The following is a 16,629-nucleotide window of genomic DNA, read 5'->3' on the forward strand; positions in this document are numbered from 1 at the left end:
CCTCATAGAGGTTACGGTGCCAACCCAGAGTGATGAGGCAAAGTGATAAGGTTCAGAGTGGGAAGAAGACTGAAGGCTAAGCCACCAGGATACCCATATGGTGGGAGAACCAAAGGAGGATCAAAGACAGAATCTGGCGGAGGAAGTCTCATGGAAAACAAGTGACAGTCAATTCAAATCCCCAAAGTGCAAAACAATTTATTTCATAGGACATGAGTTCGAGATGCCCCAGTTTAATCAGCCAAGAATCTTGTGTGCTTGTAGATTATCTACACAGACCAGACGAGAGCCTGATCTAAGTACTAGAACGACCAATACAAATTTGACTCAGTAGATTATTTTCTCTGCACCATACTCCTCCTTTAGGGCAGGGCATCATGGTACTGATTCCAGCATCAATAAGTGAGTATGCTGGCACCTGCTGAATGAAGAGGATACTTTATACCTGGAAAAAACTACACAAGCAATCATCTGTAAAACTGTGAGCAGGGGAGGATGTTTAGTTTAAGAAAAAAACACATCCAATACTAGAATTTTATATCAGAAAAAAGCTATTTTTTTTTATAATACAAATTACATAAAGGAAAGGTGGACATAATGATAAGTGATCCTCAACCACAGCATGAACGTTTAGGATTTTTAGATGCAGCGAAAGAACATTCACCTCCAGACAAAGATTTTATCTTTCTGCAACCCTAAGATTTTTGGAGGGCACTCCAATCTAGTCCTTGCTCAGGAAAAGAGGGCTCTGCAGGCCTAGCCTTACCATCCACATCAAACACAGGTGTAGGATGTCACATTCTCCACATCTGGAGCTCCATCAGGCTGCTCCCCCTCCGCTGCAGTCCCATCCAGTGACACTGCAGACACGGGGCGAGGCAGCAGTATCACACCGATGTTAATCAGGAAAGGAAGACAGCGCAATCTTGCTTCCAAGATTTCACATGTGGAAACATGCCTTGGCAGTGAGGGGTAGCCCAAGGCCCTTCCCATGAAAAGAAGCAGGCACAGGGGCCAGGACACAGGCTCCATTTTGACCCAATGTTTATTGTCCTTTTACAACATGTCATTTTTGGTTTAGAAACTGCTTGTGATTAGTTTTCCAACATTAACCGAAAAGCATGTAAAGTAAAATCAACCTATTCTCTATATAAACACCCAGCAACTGTGGCCCTTCACCCTCCTTCCTAGGTTGGGTAGGGGGAAGAAGGGAGGGCTTGGGCAGCATTGAGTGACGTGCAGATGCTTTACTGTGGGGAGTGGCGACAGTGCCTCGGTTCACACCCACACAGGTCCCTGCACTGTCCCAAACTACAACAGAAATGGTGTAGGCCCAAGGCCCAATTCCCTGTTGGTAATTCACTCTCCGCCTCCCAAATGAAAATCACTTTTATTTTTATCACTTTTGTTACGTTTTGTTTTTTTTCAACAGAAAGCCCCTTGTCCAGAGTCTGACTGTAGCTGAACTGTTCAGACTAAGAAATGGAGCAGGCCATGGGCGCACCCCTGGTCCCTCCTGGGCGGGCGCCCCCACCCTCAGGGAACAAGGTCCAGCCAGGCCAGCTTGTTGCACGCTGGCCACCACCACTTAGCCATACAGGTCATCGTCATTGTCTTCCGTGTACACACTGCCACCTGTGCCACCTCCACTGCCCTGACTGGGGCCAGCTCCACCTTGGTTTCCTGAAGGGAATCTGTGTGCACAAGAGCAGAGCCAAAAAAGAGGGTTAGGACAGGGCCTGTGTAGAATTTTCACAACTAACCCTTCTAGCCTCCTTAGGACTCCCACTACCTTGGCTGTACAGTTCCCCAAGACAACCTAAGCACTGCCCACTGCAACCTGCTTACCTGAAGCTGCCAAAGCCCCGACTCTGCTGAAGGGTCTGAGCAAACATCTCGTATTTCCGGATGTCATTGTCACTGACAGATCGACGGGCAAAGCGCATGGCTTCCTCAAAGTGATCTCGGCGGATCTCAGGCACTGGATCATCCTCTTCCACCTCCTGCGGAGTTGGTAAACACAGACCACCAGGGCTGGTTAAGGCCCAGCCTGGATTCCTTCTCTGGCCTCCCTGCCCCCCATTATTGCAGTAGCTTATTGGTCTCCCTGCCTCTCCAATCCAATTTAAGTCTCCAGGCCAATCTTCCTAAAATCGAGTCACTGCCCTGCTGAAAACCTGTCAATGCATTCTGGAAAAGGCAAAACTGTAGGGACAGAAATTATATCAGTGGTTGCCAGGGGCTCAGGGTGGTAAAAAGAAGCTGACTAAAGTAGCATGAGGGAACTTTTTGGGATGACAGAAATTTCTGTATCTCAACTATGGTAGCAATTACAAAACTTAAACACATTTGTCAAAAAACCATGGAAATAGTACACTCAAAAATGGTGAATTTTACTATATGTAAATTATACCTCAATACACCTACATTTTGTTTGTTTGAGGAAGATTAGCCTGAGCTAACGTCCACCACCAATCCTCCTCTTTTTGCTGACTAAGACTGGCCCTGAGCTAACATCTGTGCCCTTCTTCCTCCATTTTATATGGGATGCCTGCCACAGCATGGCCTGATGAGCTCAAAGGTCCAGGCCTGGGATCTGAATCCGCAAACTCCAGGCCACGGAAGCAAAGCATGAGAACTTAACTGCTGCGCCACCGGGCTGGCCCCAATACACCTAAATTTTAAAAAGAAATGTCAATGGCTCTCAGTGCTTACCACATCTGAATGACACTTTACCTAGTGGCCTCACTTCCAGTAACATATACCCTCTTAAATCTAACCAGGTTTTCCCCAATTCCTGCAATCCTACTTTTCAAGTAGCTTATTTGGGCTCTTCTGTCAAAATTCTACTCTTGGAAGCCAGCCCAGTGGTGTAGTGGTTAAGTTCCGTGCACTCCGCTTTGGCAGCCCGGGGTTTGCCAGTTCAGAACCATGGCACAGACCTGCACCATACATCAAGCCATGCTGAGGCGGCATCCCACATACAATACAAAACAGAGGAAGACTGGCACAGATGTTAGCTCAGGGACAGTCTTCCTCAGGGAAAAGGAGGAGCATTGGCAGGAGATGTTAGCTCAGGCCCAATCCACCCCCTCAAAAAAAAAAAAAAAAAGAAAGAATCCTACCCTCCCTTCATAGCCCAGGTCAAACCCTGTCTCCTCCACTAAGAAGCCACTCCAATTGCTGTGAGTTCCATGACATTGCTCCCTAGGATTCATTTATCAGTAGTTTCTAGACTTTTATGAAAGGGAGAAGAGATGTCACAGACTCCCTCCATTCATTCATTAAGTCTCTAACATTATGCCATGACATGGTGAGAAAGAAGTAAGATGATACAGAGTACCTATCTACACACACACATGATTTTGCATTTAACTTGAGGCGTTACTTGGCAGGTTCTAAGCCCTGTTCTGTTTGTTTATCTATACAATCGCAGCTTGATTTCCCTCATGGAGCCCAGCCCAGTTCAGACTGAGCATTAGCCTGGCCATCTCTTCTCAGCCTTTCTAATTCCAGACCAAAGGGGTGAACCCCAGCATTCTTTCTCTTTGAGGCCCTGCTAAACATCTCAGTCAGATTATCTTTCAAAAACTTTATACTCTTAACTCCATGCATGGTAGAAACTGTCCCCTGGCTCCCCATGACTGGCACATTTGGGGAAAGAGTGCCTACTCACCATGGCATTGGTCTGCCTCTCCCGTTCTCGCCTGATCTCACTCTCAATAGATTCACGGATGGCCAGCTTGCAAGCACGCTGGCAAATCTCTGTCAGGTCAGCTCCTGAGAAGCCATTAGTCATCTTCGCAAGAAATTCCAAATCCACGTCCTAAAAGCAGCAACAGAGCTACCTGAGCATTTAGCCTCTCCTCCCCTGTGATACACTGATCTCGAGCCACCCAAGCACTCCCAATTCTAGTTTGTCCCATTTTTGGCACCTTATTTTATCTCTGACTCTAGATTATCCTAATACCCTCAAATCTTCCAACTTCCTTTACACCCTAACTCCAGAAATCCCTAATGGAATCTTGTCCAGGAACCAAAGAACACTCCACACTAGCCTAAGGACTCAAAAAGGTCCCCCACTGGCCCATGACCTTGCACCTGCCTTGGCAACCGGGGACTTGCGCAGGTTGGCCTTGAGGATGGCAACTCGGGACTTCTCATCAGGAAGCGGAATGTAAATGAGCTGATCAAGGCGGCCAGGTCGCAGGATGGCAGGATCGATGATGTCAGGCCGGTTGGTAGCACCAATGATAAACACATTCTTTTTTGTGGACATGCCATCCATTTCTGTCAGGATCTGGTTGATGACTCGGTCAGCAGCCCCACCACCATCTCCAATGTTACCACCACGGGCCTTGGCAATCGAATCCAGCTCATCAAAGAATAGTACACAAGGGGCAGCTTGGCGGGCCTGTGGGAAGGACAGGGGGACTCAAGCATTAGCACAAGTGGGTCTCTCAGACCTGAGTGGGAAAAGAAAATAAAGTGACCTTCACTGCCACAGCTGAGCTGCCAGAACGAGATGGTCCTAACCCCCCAAAGAAACAACCTCTATCCCTACCTTACCCCCAAGCAAGTGAATAGATAGCCCAGCCACGTGTAGCTCACCTTGTCAAAGATTTCCCTGACATTGGCCTCAGACTCTCCAAACCACATGGTGAGCAGCTCAGGACCCTTGATAGAGATGAAGTTGGCCTGGCACTCATTAGCGATGGCTTTGGCCAGCAAGGTTTTCCCACAGCCCGGAGGTCCATAGAACAATACCCCCTTGGAGGGTGTCATGCCGAACTTCAGGAATTTGTCTGGGTGCTCTACAGGATACTAAGAGGAAAAGGAAAGAGGGCTCCAGGATCCGGCATAGTGTGAAAGAAACCTAACGAAACAGAAGCATTCCCCCCTACCCCACCACTCCACGGTGGAAGACCCAGGTTCCCTAGAAGCAGGCTCCTTAGCACCTCCAACCTGAGAATACCAGCCTCCTGAATTATGCTCTCACAATTCCTGCAATTAATGTGCCAACACCCCCAAGACCACTCAGTTCAATTACAATGTACTGAGGCAGTGACTTACCCTGGACCAAGCTACCCTACCTGGACCAGCTCCTGAAGCTCACGTTTGACATCCTCCAGGCCCCCAATGTCCTCCCAGGTCACCTGTGGCACCTCCACCACAGTTTCCCGCAGTGCTGATGGGTTGCTCTGGCTCAGGGCCCACTAAAAAAGGAAGAAAAATGGGATGAGACTTGCCAGGGGAGAGGTCAAAGTGCATGTGTGTATACCTGAGATGGAGGTGCAGTTCTCACCCGGAAGTCATCCATAGTAACCGCCAGGGAGTTCATGACCTCAGCATCGATGGTCTCATCCTCCAGGTCAATGAGGTCCATCTTCTTGCGGATGGCCTGCAGAGCAGCCTCCGAGCACAGGGCTGCTAAGTCAGCGCCCACATGCCCATGAGTCTCATTGGCTACCTGCAGAGAGAAGATCTACTTACTATCTCATCTCTAACACAAGCTGCCTTAGGAAGCTCAGAGACAACAGAATCCTGGCCCCTTCCCCCGACTCCTATCTCTGGGTTCTCCCATTTCCCTTTCACTGGCTGTGTTTTAAGTATTCAAACCTGGACTTGGGGCCTGGCAATAAAGCTGCCCCCAAAATTCTGGTTTACTCTAACATAGTGTCAACTGAGAAACATGCCAAATCCAGTTTCCGGGATTCAATCTCAGATCATTTCCCTTCCCTTGCCCAGGAATCAAAATCAATCTCCTCGGGGGCTGGCCCCGTGGCCGAGTGGTTAAGTTTGCGTGCTCCGCTGCAGGCGGCCTGGTGTTTCGTTGGTTCGAATCCTGGGCACAGACATGGCACTGCTCATTAAACCACGCTGAGGCAGTGTCTCACATGCCACAACTAGGAGGACCCACAAGGAAGAATATACAATTATGAACTGGGGGGCTTTGGGGAGAAAAAGGAAAAAATAAAATCTTAAAAAAAAAAAAATCCATCTCCTCGTATCTTAAGCTTATGTCCCTAGCCAGTCTCTTCAACTGCCTGGAAACAGATATCCTAACTCCTGGCCAGCCCTCATCACCACCCCACCTGTTCCAGGTCCACATCATCTGCCAGCTTCATGTTCTTGGTGTGGATCTGAAGAATTTCCAAGCGTCCTGTAGCATCAGGGATTCCAATATCAACCTCCCTGTCAAAGCGACCTGTGGGACAGTGTGTGAAAACAGAGAGGGCTCATTTCTGGTCAAGAGGGAAGAAGGGACAGGCCTTAAGTGACCAATCATCACAGTTTGCCCAGGACTGTCCTGGTTAGCAATGAAAACTCTATGTCCTGGGAAACCCCTCAGTCTAAGGCAAACCAGGATGGCTGGTCACCCTAGACAGGACATGGGATAAGTGAAAGGACCCCTAGGCCCTATCACTGCAAACAGGTTCAAGAAATCCTCAGAAGTAGATGACTTCAAAGAAGGACAGATACGGGATCAAAGAAATACAGCCCAGTAGAGCCATTATCTCCTTATAAGCAAGGACAGGGTTGAAAGAAATTTGGGATCCTTACCAAAACGTCGTAGGGCTGGGTCAATGCTGTTGGGTCTGTTGGTTGCTGCCATGACAATCACATGTGCTCTTTGCTTTAGGCCATCCATAAGGGTCAACAACTGTGATACAATACGCCGCTCTACCTCCCCATGGGTCTGTCAGGACAGGATGTCTGGTCAGAAGTGAAGTCAGGACCTTTCAACCCCCTACTATCTCCCCTCGGCTAAGTTCCTACTTTCTCTCTCTTGGGAGCGATGGCATCCAGCTCATCAATGAAGATGATAGCAGGAGCATTCTTCTCTGCTTCCTCAAAGGCTTTACGAAGGTTGCTCTCAGACTCACCAGCCAACTTGCTCATGATCTCAGGACCTAAAAAGCATATAGAATGGAGGCAATGACAAACTCCATCCTTCCTCAATCCCAAAAGAAATCAAATATCTTGTTTGCCCAACCCAGAGACAAGTCCTGGGTGAAAATGTGGTAACCTCTACCAACTTTCTCATAGTCTCAACTCGCCACTATCCCAGGACAGCCACCAGGCCAGGCTGGGGAGAAGCCAAGAGACTCAGTACACTTATCTCATAGAAGAGCTGAAAGTGTGAAAATGACAGCAGATGCTCTGGGACCTCTGGCCAGAACAGGAGAAACAACACACCAGCTGGATTCTACCAGCTAAATATCATTCTCAAAGAGCCAGCTGATCGCAGCCAATCTTCCCCCAAACGCTCTCAAATAAATGAGCATAGATTTTTTGAGTTCTCATTCTCACTTGCTCCCCCTAAATGTCTTCAGCCTGTCCACCAATCTTTCTCAAGGGGCACAGATCAGGGGGTACCAGAGTAGAGTAACTTCCCCTTGCTGCTTATCTATCTGTAATGTACCCCAACAGATGAAAGATGCTCAAGTTTACATGAGGGCATATGTGCAAATAAATGTGTCAATGGGTTCTCCAACTCATGAGACTGGATCATGCTAAGGTCAGTGTTGGATCCAGCCAAACATAAGGTGAACCAAGTCTCCTACCATTGATCAAGAAGAAGAAGGCTCCAGTCTCATTTGCTACAGCTCTAGCAATCAGGGTCTTCCCAGTTCCAGGAGGTCCATAGAGCAGGATTCCCCGAGGAGGCTGAGGAACAGTAAAGAGGACGTGATTAGGTTCATACTCTTACCTTCTCCTAATCTCATCCACCCTAAAATGGCTTCCCTAGGGCTCTACCTAGAGAAAGAATCAGACCTCAACCCTGACACCAGTAAGAGTGAGCCCTCAGCAGTAGCTGCTAGGAAGACAGTTTATTTCACACCATACTCCTCTTATCAGGAAAGAAAATACTGCTAGAAAGCTGACAACGCTTATGATTGCAACCTGCATAGGAGAATAAGGGCAGAAAAATCAGCCTAAGAAACTCTAGTGTGAGTCTGAAGATCCTAAAGATGAGGGAAAAGCAAGAGACCATTAGGCCAAGGGCTTGACTTTAGACAGACAAGGGCCAAGGACTAGCTTAGCCATTTAGGAGTGTGCCAGAGGTTCACTCAGTCCGGTAATCACAACCCTCCAGGATTTATTATCGTGTTGGAATGCTTTTCCTTACCGCCAACCACAAGTTTTCCTCTTTGAAGCTGTCTTTTCTGTGGCCTCATCCACAAGCAGCACATGAGAAGGGCCCACATAGAAGATAAAATTATTTGCATGGCGCATACTAGGGAAAGGGGTGATAACTTCACCTTCAGCATGTCTCATCATATGGAAATGGCTGGGAAATTACATTCTAGACCAACAGTTCTCAAATGTTTTGGACTCGGGACCCTTTACACTCTGCAAATTCAACTTCTACTTCTATTGGGCAGCATTGTTCTGGAACAAGGCAGCAAACAATGTGAGATTTGTTTTTATCAGGTCCATGAGATGATAACGGTTTTTACATTTTTAAAAGGTTTTAACAAAAAAGATATGTGACAGAGAACTTAACTGGCCTGCTTTGTTCCAATCCATTAGTAGCTTTAATGAACTTACAGCCCTCTATAAACACAAAGAGGGCATTACTGCCTCTCTAAGCCAAGGCAACAATGAAACATAGTATGAAAACAGGTCTGGGGATTAGACACCCAATACTCATTAATTATCACCCTACACTACATCCCACAGCCCAGGATGCTCACCTTTACGCCAATTGCCTTAAAAAGGGCAGGATGTCTCAAGGGCAGCTCCACCATCTCCTTTATCTGAGCTAGCTGTTTCCTGCAGCCACCAATGTCATCATAGCCTACTTCATTCAAGGATTCTTCCTCATCCTGAATATGAAGGAGATAAAGAAAAGGAGAAGGCAGGAGTATCAGCAAAACTATCAGCAAAAGTTGAGTTTCTCCAAATCTTTTCACAATATGTTGTAGAGAAATCTGCTGTATGAGGAGATGCTCCTCTAAAAGGATCCTGCCTCTAAGAACAACTCTAAAAGTTTCAAAGCAAAGATTTCTAGCATAACCTTTCTCTCTCACACTGTCCTTAGTCTTACCGAGAAGGGATCCCCCTCTAAGACCTGAGGCTTGAAACTCTGGGAAACAGGCAGAAGTCTGGGTGCCATCGCCAGCATCACTTCTCCAAAAATTATTCCAACCACTTAGATCCTTTGGGTTCAATCTAGATTTTTAAAATTACTGGTATCAGATACTTCTAAGAAACCCCTAGGCCCAGAAAGGAATAGCTAGGAGGTTTCCCACCTCTGGAAAGAAGTTTAGGGCCAGAAAACACTCAGTCTTGATAGCTACCACATGACTGCCCCACTGCGTAATCAGAGACAGGGAGTAATCAGGATCAGGGAGAGAACTCACCTCTCGTTTGATAGGCTCCCCTTCACAGTGGATCACCGTGTCTGGAGCAACAATGCAGTAAGGGCTGGGATCTGTCTCCACTACTTTGAATTCTACAGCTCTCATTCCACCCCGGACAAGGAAAATGTCTCCTGTGAGAGCAATCAGCACGAGAGCAGTTAAAGGTGTCAACTACCAGACCACATAAGAATTCCTCATCAGAACATAGGGTCTAGAATGCCAAGTTCACTAAACATTGCCCTTTCTCCTTCCCACCATGCTATTAAGAATTAGGTAAGGGGCCGGCTCCGTAGCCAAGTGGTTAAGTTTGCGCGCTCCACTGCGGTGGCCCAGGGTTTCGCCAGTTCGGATCCTGGGTGTGGACATGGCACCCCTTGTCAGGCCATTAGGTAAGAGGAGAAAGCTAGACTGTGACGAGTCCCTCTGCCACTCAAGAGGATAGTGAGCAAAACCTGATGTGCCAGAAGTCCATAAGGTTTTTGACTTCTGGGGTATAGGTAAACCAAGCTTTCACAACCAACACCAACAGTAGAGCTGTGCTAAATATTAAATACACTTGGGACTGAAACACAGCCAAAATGGCCCACCACCTCCTTCAGAGACACAAGAGAAAATAGCTTACTCTACTGGAGCAGGAAGTGGGAATGGGGGAACAGTGTGTGGGGGAGGAATGGGAAAGGAGAGAGTACACATGAGCATGTGTGCAGAATGCATGTGTATGCACACATACATGAGAAAGAAACAAAAACGTTTCAAAGTTTACTCCCAAGTACCCCTACAAGCAACCATCCTTAATCTCAGTCCCTAGAATTCTCTCTCACCTTTCCGGATGGGTCGATAAGCTTCCAGGAAGTACGGCTTAAGGTATACCTCAAAGAGATTGCCAGTGATGCCTTCCACCGTGTCATCGATGGGCAGCACATGGATACGTTTGCCGTACTTCACATCGGGGCATGGCTGGATGCTGAGGATGACAAGCAGACTCCACGTTACCAACCACACTGCAGCCCCAAGCACTGGGTGTCCGAAAGGGCCTGGCACAGAGAGCTGATGGCGAGCGAAAGAAAAAAGGCAGGGATGGCTTTAGGTGAAGAGAGGCAGAAGGGCAGGGTGGGAGTGAGGGCAAAGGAACAGCCAAACAGAACTAAAACAAAAAACAGGTCATACTCAGGGCGTGGTAGTAGCAGTAGTGAACAGAAGAAGCTGCTGGGGCTACCCACGCCTAATTAGTGAGCCCAAAGAAAGACCCCCACATCTGGAATTCCCACAAAGACGACATGGGAGAGAGCGTCTTCAGTGAGAGAAATCCAAGGATGACCCATTTTGGCTAATATTGGTGACCCAATATTACAAAGGGAGGCCTTAGTCTGACAAGTGTCAGGATCAGAGAAATAGAAGTGAAAAAATAATCTCAGCCAGGTGGTCAAAGCACCTTGAGAAAGTGACTAAGCACCTCCAGAAGAAAAGCTACATGGAACCTAAAATCCATAAAAAAGAATCAGAAGCCTGAGATATTCCTGGCCAGGTGACAGGTGGTTGGGTAGCAGTGGCTAGAGATGACACCAAGATAGGAGAGTCTCTTGGCTAAACTGAAGTCCCAAGTCACCCAGACTGGAGCTATCCTGGGTCTGGCTCAAACTACACCTCTCTCCTGGATTAACTTGGATCCTTAAAAAGACCTGCTAGGAGTCCACCTTCTATGCCCACACTCCTGCCTCATTCCAACCCCAACACAAGCCATTAATCCCAAACAATAGTGAAGTTATCTGGCAAACACATGCCCTGAAATGGTATCCTAAACCAGGGTCTATGGTGTGACAAATTATATCTCTGGTAGAAAAAATAAAGGCATCAAGAAAGTCACAGAAACGCCAACTTGTCCCAAGGGTCACGCAGAGGCAGATTTTCAGTCCCAAGGAAGTAGAACCAAAACCTAAAGACAACCCTGAAACATAAATCTTCCCATGGCTAGAAGGCTTCCAATATCTCCAGCTGCCAAGGCCTTCGTTGGGGTCCTGCCTGTAATGCAGGCTGTCGCTGGCCTCCCATCCCTAAGGGGCCAAAAACCCCACACACACCTGATGACATCCCCTAGGTGTACGCGAAGGTTATTCCGAACAACTCTATTCATTCGAATCTTCTCGTCAGAACACGTGTCATCAGAAAGCACAATGCACACAGCTTCCCGCCTCTTCTTTCCTTTCAGCAACACTGTATCACCTCGGAACAACTGCAGCTCATCCATCTTGGGCTGAGGAAAGAAGGTTAAGGCCTTTGGGTCACTGGGCCAGGGAGTAAGCAGCAGCCCTGGAGGTTGGGACTCCCAGTAAACCCCAGTCTATCTGTGGTCACTGCAAAAAAAAAATGAGAAAAGAAACCTGGGAAAAGCCCTCAGGTTAAACGAAATAGGAAAGACTGGACTGTGGACCCAACTTACCTGGGACAAGGACACCACACTGTTGTCCTCATTGATGGCTTCATCAACAATTAACCGATTGGGGCGGTTCTTCTGTTTGAGAATGGCTGTTGATAAGTCATCACCTTTTGAACTAGAAAGAGAAAATGAAGTCAGTCCCAATACATACTCTAGTCCCAGTCCCCAGTAGTTTCTAAAGCTCATACTTCGGAGAGAAATAGTGGATAAATGAAGTCATCTCTACATCAGAGAGCTCAGATGAGGGAAATTCAGCCAAGGTCCTAGCACATATTACAATTCCCATTCTAGCAGCTCTTGGCGTTCTGAGCACTGGTATCCTAGCTATAAAGCCCCAAGTGATTTTGCTCTAGGGTCAGGAAACGATGGCCTAAGAAGACAAAATAGAAGTGGAGGCCAAAGTGGCAATTAGAAAAGTGAAAATAGTTTAGACCACAGAGAATACTGATTAAGAGAAGGGACTCTGTATTCGGTCCTGCTAAGGCTGAATTCCAAACCTGCCAGTGCTCAACTGTAATCTTGGGTAAGTTTTTTGTTTTTTTTTTTTAAAGATTTTATTTATTTATTTTTTTCCTTTTTCTCCCCAATGCCCCCCGGTACATAGTTGTGTATTCTTCGTTGTGGGTTCTTCTAGTTGTGGCATGTGGGACGCTGCCTCAGCGTGGTCTGATGAGCAGTGCCATGTCCGCGCCCAGGATTCGAACCAACCAAACACTGGGCCGCCTGCAGCGGAGCGCGCAAACTTAACCACTTGGCCACGGGGCCAGCCCCTATCTTGGGTAAGTTTTAACCTCTCCAGAAGCTGATGTCTCCATCTGTAAAATGAGAAATACAGTAGTACCTATCTCAGAGGATCACGTCTTAAGTGAGATAATGAATGCAAAATGTTCAACACAATGCCTGGTACATGGTATTAATGGTCACTATGATTAGCACTGCAAAATAAAGCACAAGCTCTTTCTTTGCTAACCTCTTGCAGAATCAAGTGAGCATGACAACTTCCCATAGGGCTCAGGGAGGCCCCAAGTCCCACCAAGGAAGCCTGGGGACAATGACGCAGAAGCATTAGCACTACCCTCCTTACTGGCTAAACCTGCTGAATGCCAGAGCATTCTATGTACCACAGGAATGTCAAACACACAGACCATCAGATTTGAAGGAAAAAAAAAACACTAACAGATCTGGAACCTTCAGAAAGAAGCTCAAGCTTAAAAGGAGCTTCACAGTAATCTCCGCAAAGGCACACAACTCCATGAAGTTGGTTCAAATAGTCAAAACCAAGAAATGCTGAGACATGGGGCAAATCCAAATCCTTCTCACCCAAATCAAGGTTGCATGAATCTAAATTCAGTTTAAACTATCCAAACAGTTTCTATCATTTCCTAGAAGCTAAGATCATTCACCCAACACTAATTTCTTACCTAGCTCATTTCCAGCCTTCGCTAACTAGACACAGTGGGCTCTCCCTTTGAAGAGGTACCTCCTCTTAGTAAGGTTCAGGAATACATGAGAATTAACCAAAATAGGGAGGCCCAGACAACGGAGGAAGCAAAGAATTAAATAAAAAAGGATCTTTTTCATGAATTATTTCTTCACTCCACAAATAATGAGTTTATGTTTGTTATACACCAGGCACTGTTCTAGGATCTGGGGATACCTCAGTCAACAAAACAAAACAGTATTCCTATTGGAGATATCTTCACAACTTGCAAGAGAAAGGGAAGCCTGTGCTCTAGAATATGAGCAAGGAAGTTACGGAGTTTTTACATCTTTTGGTCCTGATATACACAATAGAAATATGAATCCCACTCATCTAACAAGGTTTAAGTTTTCTGCTGATCCTCTCACATAAGCTGCATCTTTAATCATGGCCTTTAAACTAGTTTCCAAGAGTGGAGTTTGCTCACTTTAAACTTGCCTCCCCCAACCCAAAAGTGTGGCACTCTGGGGGCAATGCTGCAGGGAAAGCAGTCTTCCCACACTTATTAACACCCTGGAGGGCAAGTGTGGTCAAGGTGAAGCTGCCGGCAATTTAAAGCCATCAATTCTCCCTCTCCCACACACAACAAAATACCCTCCAAGAGCTGCCCATCTTCCCATTTGATCTATAGGACTGAGGCTAAACAAAAATAAAATGCCACATGCCTCTCGTCATCATAGTTTGTATTTTAACCCCAATTCTAGGAATTTAAGCTATCTTCTAGGAAAGACCTCCAATCTGCCTACCACTCCTGACCCTGGCACTAGAGATGAGTGGTATGCTCTTCCCTTAAAAACTTTTAATCCCACGTCTACTGAGATCGAGGGAAGGCACCTCTAAAAGAGAGAATTCAGCCTGATTACGGACCAACAGCAGTCCTGGAGGGTCTTTGAGGACATCCTCCATTGTCTTCTGCATGAGTCAGACCCTTTCCAGAACCCCAGTGGGCCACAGGGGACTTGGAGTTAGGAGTCATCAAGATGACTTAGAGATTAGAAACCATCTATGGTACCAGATTCCAAGAATTTTGGATTTTTATTTTGAATCTTAAAAACAAAAGACTGACAGGATAATCTAAGAGAATATTTTAAACTTCAATAAGTAGTCCTTTTAAATAGGCACCTAAGTAATACTTCATCTTGATTCAGAAACTTGAAAAAAAGGAACACACTTCAAAAAACTAAACTCTCCTCGAGTCAAGAAGGTGATTTGCATAGAAGAGTTTTTTTCCTTTTCAGTCTCAAGCTCTTGATTCTAAATTCAATGGGCAAAGGAGACCAGGTTTTATCGTATGCTTTCCCGAAGGGTGGGAAGCCGAGGATTTCTCAACACAGTAGCTTGGGGAAAGGAGCATGTGTGTCTGAAGACACAGGGCAACTTTAACCTTCACTCCACGAAGACTGAAATCTAGGAAGGCCCTCAAAATATGAACCGAGATTCGAACTTTTAGCAGGAACCTAAAATAGTAGAGAGAAGACAAGTTCTGTTCTCCCTGCCCCCATTTCATAACACCAAGGGAAACTGAGTAAAGCTGTGTCGTGGGGAGAACGACAGGCCCAGAGCAGCAGGAAGGCCACAGCGAAAGCAGGCGGCCTCTCCCCAACAGCCCCCACCTCCGCTCGAGGACGCCACCAGGGCAGGCCGGCCGCTCCGCGGGGGCCGTCGTGACTCTCCCGGGCTCGCGGGCCTCCCCGCCTGGGCCTCTGCCTCGGTGTCCGGCCTCTCCGGCCTTCACGTGGCCCCGAGTCCACGCCCACCGGGCCCGGTCGGCGTCGGGCCGGGGCCTGCTCGCCGGGACCAGAGGCCTTCAGCGGCGGCAGGCCGGGTCGCGGGCGGCGTCTCGACCCGCGGGGCCCCGCGCCTGCCCAGCGGGCGGCCGTCCCGGCCGGGCCGGACGGCCGTTCCCGGGGCCGAGCGGCCCGAGCGGCCTGCATGACACAGCACGATCCGCCCGGGCCGGGCGAAGCCCGCCTAGGGGGCGCGCGGGCGCGCAGCCGCCCGGCCCCGCTCGCCCCTTCCTCGCCTCCCGCCCGCCCGGCCTCCACCTCCCGGCGCGCCGCGGCGGCGCGCACTCACTCGGCTCCCGAGGCCATGGCGCGCGCCTCTCCGGCCGGCGGCTGGGGCGGCCCGAGAGTAACGGCTAGGAAGGGCGGCAGGCGGCCGACTGGGCCGGGCTCGGCTCTCCCGGGCGGGGGCGAGCAGCAGCGACGAGCCCGCAGCGGCCTCCCTCTCGCTTCCTCTCGGCTGCACTGGGGCGGCGGGCGGGCGGGCGGCGCTGGCTCTGATCCGCGAGGGGGCAGCGGCAGCAACGACTACGACGACGGCAGTAGACGCTCCGCTGAGACTGAGCCGAGAAGAGCCGAATCATCGGAAGGAGAGGGGCTCTCACCTCAGCCAATCAGCGCCTGCCCCGGGACTCCCGCCCGCCTCCCCGCGCCTCTCCCCAGCAACCCGCGGACCAGAGCCAATCAGGGAACTCGCTTGTGGCCGGGCTCCCGCCTCAGGGATGCCACATGCCTAGTAACGCCACGTCAATTGGCCGCAACGCTGCGCTTCCTCCACGGATTAGGATTCTCGACCAATCAACGAGAGGAATAGGGCGAGAGCGACGGGCGAAAGGAGAGCCTTTAATCCCTGGGAGGTGGACTCTCCCACTTGGCTCGAGTTCATTGGCTCCTGAGCTTATCCTGCTGGAAGAACCTGGCACAATGGACTGAACCCTTGTATTAGTCTAGTCCTGTTGTAGTGATAACCTACACACCCGTCTTCTTCCAAAACCTGAGAATCCACCCTAACCCCCTCCTTACTCCTTCAAAACGCTGACTCCAGCCACCCCTCCTCTGGACGTTTTGACTAGCTCCCCAGCTCTTAATCAACTCTACCCTAGTTTCACTGCACCCCCTGGTAACCCTAATTCCACAGGCATTAAAGTTCCTCAGGGCTTGGAGGTACATACTTCCTGTTACCACTGAGTATTAATACTAATGGCTGGAGAAGGCAGGGCACTCAAGTACAGAGAGGGGTCAAAAGGAAACCACAAAACACACAGCAGCTTCAACAGAGCCCAAAGCAGCAAGAAAAGTGCATGCTGATACTTGAAGTCCTTGGGCCCAAAATGCCAACTAGCCCGGACTATATTCAATAGGCAGCTTTAGTGGCATGCTGAATTAATTCACCCTTCACCCCCTATCCATACAAACACATTTCACTGAGAGTCAAATCCCAAATTTCTGCAATGCGGGATTAGGGAGGGGATGAGAAGTCATTCTGACAGACCCAAGAGATCTGCTTGTCCTTGTCCTTCCCCTCTAAGAATCAAACACCTGCCCTTGTCCTGAAAAGCC

General features: G+C 48.5%; 1 protein-coding gene across 3 annotated transcripts; it reads right to left on the reverse strand.

Annotated features, from left to right (window-relative positions):
- Positions 1-1,027: 1,027 nt before the first annotated feature.
- On the reverse strand, positions 1,028-15,740 carry VCP (valosin containing protein). Of its 3 annotated transcripts, none has more exons than XM_070595648.1 (17): positions 15,362-15,740; positions 11,809-11,920; positions 11,450-11,622; positions 10,193-10,335; positions 9,372-9,502; positions 8,703-8,834; positions 7,569-7,671; positions 6,781-6,914; positions 6,565-6,700; positions 6,096-6,208; positions 5,306-5,470; positions 5,094-5,216; positions 4,612-4,824; positions 4,106-4,414; positions 3,677-3,826; positions 1,849-2,003; positions 1,028-1,694 (listed from the first exon to the last, which is right to left on the reverse strand). In XM_070595648.1, exons 1-17 carry the CDS (start codon positions 15,376-15,378, stop codon positions 1,589-1,591), a joined length of 2,415 nt encoding a protein of 804 aa, XP_070451749.1. In that variant the 5' UTR covers positions 15,379-15,740; the 3' UTR covers positions 1,028-1,588. The 3 variants fall into 3 exon arrangements, with proteins under 3 accessions (XP_070451749.1, XP_070451751.1, XP_070451750.1); XM_070595650.1 differs by having other exon boundaries at positions 11,450-11,722; positions 15,362-15,681; XM_070595649.1 differs by lacking the exon at positions 15,362-15,740 and adding an exon at positions 14,899-15,163.
- Between the last annotated feature and the right edge of the window lie 889 nt (positions 15,741-16,629).

The sequence above is a fragment of the Equus przewalskii genome, chromosome 26 (genome assembly GCF_037783145.1).
Source record: "Equus przewalskii isolate Varuska chromosome 26, EquPr2, whole genome shotgun sequence".
Taxonomy (NCBI): Eukaryota; Metazoa; Chordata; class Mammalia; order Perissodactyla; family Equidae; genus Equus; species Equus przewalskii.

What these genes read in the sequence shown, in the direction of transcription:
- VCP (XM_070595648.1), bottom strand. An exon ending in TTACTATGGATGACTTCCGG is followed by an intron (nt 5,217 to 5,305) that starts GTGAGAACTGCA and finishes TTCCTTTTTTAG; the next exon opens with TGGGCCCTGAGCCAGAGCAA. An exon ending in CGGGGCTTTGGCAGCTTCAG is followed by an intron (nt 1,695 to 1,848) that starts GTAAGCAGGTTG and finishes TTGTGCACACAG; the next exon opens with ATTCCCTTCAGGAAACCAAG.